Source organism: Geospiza fortis, unplaced genomic scaffold, assembly GCF_000277835.1.
Source record: "Geospiza fortis unplaced genomic scaffold, GeoFor_1.0 scaffold496, whole genome shotgun sequence".
In the NCBI taxonomy this organism is placed as follows: domain Eukaryota; kingdom Metazoa; phylum Chordata; class Aves; order Passeriformes; family Thraupidae; genus Geospiza; species Geospiza fortis.
Window position 1 is genome coordinate 874,161 of NW_005054529.1, and position 5,577 is coordinate 879,737.

The 5,577-nt window shown below is 38.0% G+C and overlaps 1 protein-coding gene across 1 annotated transcript in view; it reads left to right on the forward strand.

Annotated features, from left to right (window-relative positions):
* Positions 1–5,577, forward strand: part of LOC115948797 (leucine-rich repeat-containing protein 7-like) — a gene marked incomplete at its 3' end in the record, with an annotated part of 22,240 nt that overhangs the window by 8,284 nt on the left and 8,379 nt on the right. Inside the window, exon 6 of the mRNA XM_031063767.1 lies at positions 848–904. Coding sequence (XP_030919627.1) covers positions 848–904 — 57 coding nt within the window. The remainder of the gene's footprint in view (positions 1–847; positions 905–5,577) is intronic.

Here is a 5,577-nt window from a genome sequence, read left to right on the forward strand (position 1 = left end):
ATTTTTATTTTTATTTTTATTTTTATTTTTATTTTTATTTTTATTTTTATTTTTATTTTTATTTTTATTTTTATTTTTATTTTTATTTTTATTTTTGTTGTTATTTCCATATTGTTGTAATTATGATTACTATAATAATAATTATTATAATCGCACCCTCTGGGCCAGGCCTGAGCATCTTTGAGAAACACAAAATCCCAGCAGGAGGAAGGGAATTGTTTGCCTGTGAGGAGTGTGTGGGATGGCAGGATAAGCCCCAATTCCTGCCCCTGGAGTCAGGTCTAAATCCCAATATCCAGTAAAGGGATGGATGGAGCCCTCAGTGTGGTGTTTGTGCCCACCCTGTTCTGGCAGAGCCCTGCTGGGGCTTGTGCTGATAATTTTGGGATTAAGGTGTAGGAGCCCAAATCTTTTAGCAGAAAACATTTTATTCCACAAGTGCTGATTTTATATTAACTCAGTGGCTCTAATTCCTTTATTGTTGTTATTTCCCTCCTGTCTCATCTATCTGGGACCTTACACTTACAAACCTTGCTCTTGTTTTTTTCTTGTTTTTTTTTTTTTGTTTCTTCCAAATTTCCCCAGTTTTCCTGTGTTTGCTTCGCTGGAGGCATTAATAAAATTAATTTAAAATTGCTGGGAAAACCTAACAAATGCCAGCGCTTTTCAGGTGAATTCAGATCAGGGCAGACATTATATGAAGTTATTCGGCTCTCATTTTTCTCCCACAAGAACTGGGCTTTGGATTATTTTGCATGAAACAGACTTCTTAAAATTAGAAGAAATAATTTCAAACCATTCTGATGGATTCTTCAAATGCATTAATTATTTTCTCTCCTATTTCCAGACTTGTCAAATTGCGAATTTTGGAGTTAAGAGAAAACCACTTGAAAACTCTACCAAAGTAAGTGCTGGGGTATTTACATTTATCCACCTGGAATTTCCAAAAGTGCCAAATATCTGGATTGGTAGCAATGCAGTGGTGATGCTTCTGTCATGAGTTCTTTTTTGTTTGTCATTTACAAAATAAATTCTACTGAAGGTTTTTAGCAAAAAAAAACCCCAATTAATGTTTCCATGATATAAGGGAGGATGGACAATGTTTGATCAGCTGAGTGTAACTCAAAAGCCAAAATCTGACATTTTAAGACAAATATCTGATATTTTAAGATAATTATCAGACATTTTAAGATAAATATCTGATATTGTATGATAAATAAACAAAATTGGGAAGCACCAGATGAGCTAACCCTGGTCAGTGAGGCTGTGGCAGCATTTTCCTCACCAAGGACTCATCTGAAGTGTTGAAAACACCCTCAGGAAAATATTTTCCTCTCATGGTCTGTCCAGAATTAAATGGTTTGGGCTTTACTGTGCCAGCAGGATACTGAGTCCCTTCTGCTCAGGATTATTCAAGTTAAGTGGGGCTTAAGTGGACAAAAATTCTCGAAAGTGAATTCCAGCCTTGGGTTGGTCCCTCACACGGGGCACCAGAAATTATTATTGTTGTTTTTAATGAAGGGGTGGGATTATTTTTAAGTTAAGAATGATTTATTGATTAGATAAACATTAGTCTCAGGGGTTGTGAGATTTTAAAGGAGTAAATTGTTGGTTATAGCTTAGGAGTAGTTACAAGTTTCTTCATTGTAATATTATATATATAATGTGTGTATGTGTGTATATTGTATAGTTTATATATTATATAACTTACATGCACATTTCTATTATAACTTTTAAACTCAGCTTTATAAAACTACACTTTTATATTATAAACTCTTCACTATTTTATTAATGCATTTTCTCACTTACTTAAGGCATATTCTAGCTTATAACTATAGAAACATAAGTTGATGGGTTTTTTATGTTTATGTTTTATGTCTGTGTCTGTTTTATGTTTAATGTCTATATCTTGTATTTTTGCATTAATCTAAGTTTTTTCTAGGGCTGTAGATCCAATCTTTTGGTGTCTGAGGAAGTTTTTGTTTTTCCAATTCCCACCCCTGGGCAGAGGAAAACACCTTCCCAAGGTTCTGGGGGATTTGTTCCCAAATTCAGCTGGAAAATGGAAGGGTTGCAGGGACCTCCTTGGGCCCTGGTGACTCAGCACCAGGGGTCTGGAGGGATGAGAAATTCCCTGGATTTGCTGTTCTCATCCTCTGACTCACGGCCTCCCATTAAACCCTGGCTCTCTGCAGATCTTTGGGAGTTTTTTGGCAGCCGGAATTGTTTTCCTGCTGGAAAAATGACATCCAATGGATCCTTTCCAAAGAGCAAGTCCTGATGTAGGGGGGAAAAAATAGGATTTCTCCAGGACTTCAGGATTAATTTGCTTCTTGGGAAGGAGAAGTTGCAGTGCCCAGAAAATGGGCAGGATTCTGCAGGAAGCAAAGTCAAAATTTGGGATTTAATGTGCAAAGTCACGTCCTAAGGGACCAGTGGGAGTTTGGGGATAAATCAGGAGCTCTCCAGGTGGGAATGAGGGATGGGAGAGTTTGAGAGGGGTGTGAAGTGCCTGGGAGCCATGGATCCAATGTAGGAAAATATCATTTGGGAGCAAGGCAGAGGGGGAGAGTTTTCCTGTTCTTGCTAAAATTCCTGTCAGGGAATTCTCACCTGAGCCCAAGGGATGTTTGTGCCACGGGGCAGATTCCAGACTCCTCCCAAAGTAAAAGAAAACATCAGAATAAAATCAGAATGTTCCTGATTGCTCTCAGGAGTCCAACAAGGATGTTCAAACCCCAAAAAATCAGTTTAGGGGTGAATAAAAGTGGGAGAGCTCATTTGGGAAATGGGATAGGCTGGAGCAGGTCCTGATAGGAAAAAGAAGGATTGTGCAGTGAATGGTATGGGAAGGCCTAAAAATAATGATACTTATCTAAAAAACCAGAATGGAGGGGAGATATTTCAGTGTTTGTGTGAGCTCCCAGGGAATGTGTTCACTGGGGAAACTGGGAACTGGGGAAATGGGCTGAAAGCAGCCAGAAATGGGACACTCCATCCCAGCTGACAACGTGTGACTGCTCAGCACTTTGATCTCCTCTGCTCTGCTTTGCTTGGGTTGCTCTGCTCTGTGGGGCTTTCAGGCTGAAATCCCTGAAACAATCAGATTTTCCAGCTCCCTCTTTGCAATCTTCCGAAATATTTCATCCTTGTCCTTCTCCTCCTGCTTGGGGTCAGGAATGGAAGGTCTTCATGGACAAGAGGATGAGGATGATGATGATGATTGGCTGGGGGTTTATTTTCCTTTTTCCTTTATTTTCCTCCTGTTAAAATCACTCATTTTGTCTTGCTCAGTTTTCAGCCTTAAAATGTTGCTGTTTTCAGCCTTCAAATCGAAACCAGTGTTTTGAATTCTGGTTTTCATTCGTGATTCTTTTAGGCTCTGACTGTACCCAAACAGAACCCTGTGAAAACAGAGGGTTGATTTCAGCCTCCCAGTTTTATTCATTCTTTTTGCTGTCAAAATTCAGATTTTTCCCTTGAAAAGTTGTTTTGCTTTACCTGTTGTAGGCGATGGAATGTAGGAATTTTCTGCTTTGCCTTTTTCTCCAAATCCCTCAGGCTGGGCTGAATTTCTGGGGTTTTCAGCTGCCACAATTTAAGTTACAAAAAGATTTCTGTGCATTCAATTCTGTAAAAATTACATTTTCCTATTTTGTATAATATTTTCCTACTGGTGCTCCAATATTTTATTAGAAAAGGGGGATATTGGATAAATTTTCTTCTAATAATTTAAAACCAAGGACAGCCTGGTTAAAATTTCCATTAAAAGGAGAAATGGATACAGGAAGGATCTTGCTCAATTAAGATTTTCCTTCTGGGTAATGAATGAAGGGGTGAAAACAAGATTTTGGTGCAGTTATAATTTAAAATATCTAGTTTGGCTTCCCAATTAGATACTGGGGAAAAAACCCGGGAGAAAAACTCATTTTTCACCCGCAAGAACTTCCTCTTACTAATTTCCATTAAATGGAATTTTCTCAGTCCTTTGAATTCCAAGCGTACTTTGGTTTTTTTTCTGTAAATACAATGTGAAAAAATGACATTTTTATCTGTCATTCATTCAATTTTTTCCCCAAGCCTTCCCACTTTTTTCCATATATCTCTCCCCCCCAGATTTAGAGATAGACCCAAAGTTTTAATGTGAATTAATCCCACCAAATGGATGTGCCAGGAACCCACAGTTCCCCAAAATGTAGGAAAAAATCATTTGGGAACACGGCAGAGTGGGGAAGTTCTCCTGTTCTTGCTGAAATTCAGATTTCTTGGGATTATTTGTAACTCTTATTTATGGTTATTTCTTAAAGGGCTGGGACTGTGTATAAGGAGGTTAAACACATTAAGGTTTTTCAGCAGCATCATAAAAACTGTGTGAAAAGCAGATTTTTGTTTTGTTTTTAAAACAAAATCAAGTGAATTAAACAAGATTCTTCCTATTATCAACATCAGAGGCTTTTTGCAGAGGTGAAATTTGCAAATTTGAAGTTTCTAACCCTGTGGAGTTGCAATTTTTATTCTTTCTGCAGCCAAGACTTTGCTCCAAAGGGAGAAATTAATGAATAACCCAGAAATTCCAGAATGACATTCTGAGATTACAGCTCTCCCAATCCTTTACCTCCCTTCTGGCAGGAATTTGCTGCATAAAAGTGATTTTTACTTCCAGGAACCTGATAACAGAGCGGTCCAAATCTTCCCTGTGCCTTACAAACATCCATGCCACAAAATCCACATTCCTGCCATCCTCAGCACTTCCCAAACCCCACTTTTGGAAGCTGCTTGGCAAAAATCACAGTTTTGGGTTTTTTTTTTTTTTGAAGCCTGTTGAAGTCAGTGGAAGAGACAATTTAAATCAGCTGCGAATCTGTCCAGGGGGGGATAAATTTAGGGGAAAGCTTCACTTTCTCCTGCTATTTTTTGAGATGCTGCTCCACTTTCTCCCGGGCTCCTGATGAGGATGGGAAATGTTTGCCACACTTTGGGTTTACAAATATTTGCAGCGTTCCTGGTGCCCTGTTTTCCTCAAATAGCAGCTCTGCCTGGCTTGGGGAACTCACAATCCCCCAGCCTCACTACCTTATCAAAATATTGGCAATATTTTAATCAGCAGCTGCTACTACCAGCTTTCCCTGGAGGATTTTCCAAGCTGGATCCCTTTGCTGCTCAGGGAAGAGGCTGGGAAATGCATCCCATTGTTTTGCTTTGAAAAAAAAAAAAGGCTTTTCCCATTGCTTTGCTTTAGGAAAAAATAGCTTTTCTGCTTTTTGAAGGGGGCAAATTTGTCTGGAAAATTGATTCTTAATTTTTATTTTTAAATTATTTTATTTTATTAATTGATTTTATTTTATTAATCGATTTTGTTTTACTAATTGATTTTATTTTTGAAATTTAAAAAATTTATTTTATTTTTTTTCAATTGATTATTAATTATTATTAATTATTCTTCATAGAATCCCAGATTTTCAAGGCTGGTTTGGGTTGGGAGGGAGCTGAAATCCCATCCAGTTCCATGGACAGGGACACCTTCCATGGGCCAGATGAACTTTAAGGTCTTTTCCACAGAATTGTGGTGTTCTTTTT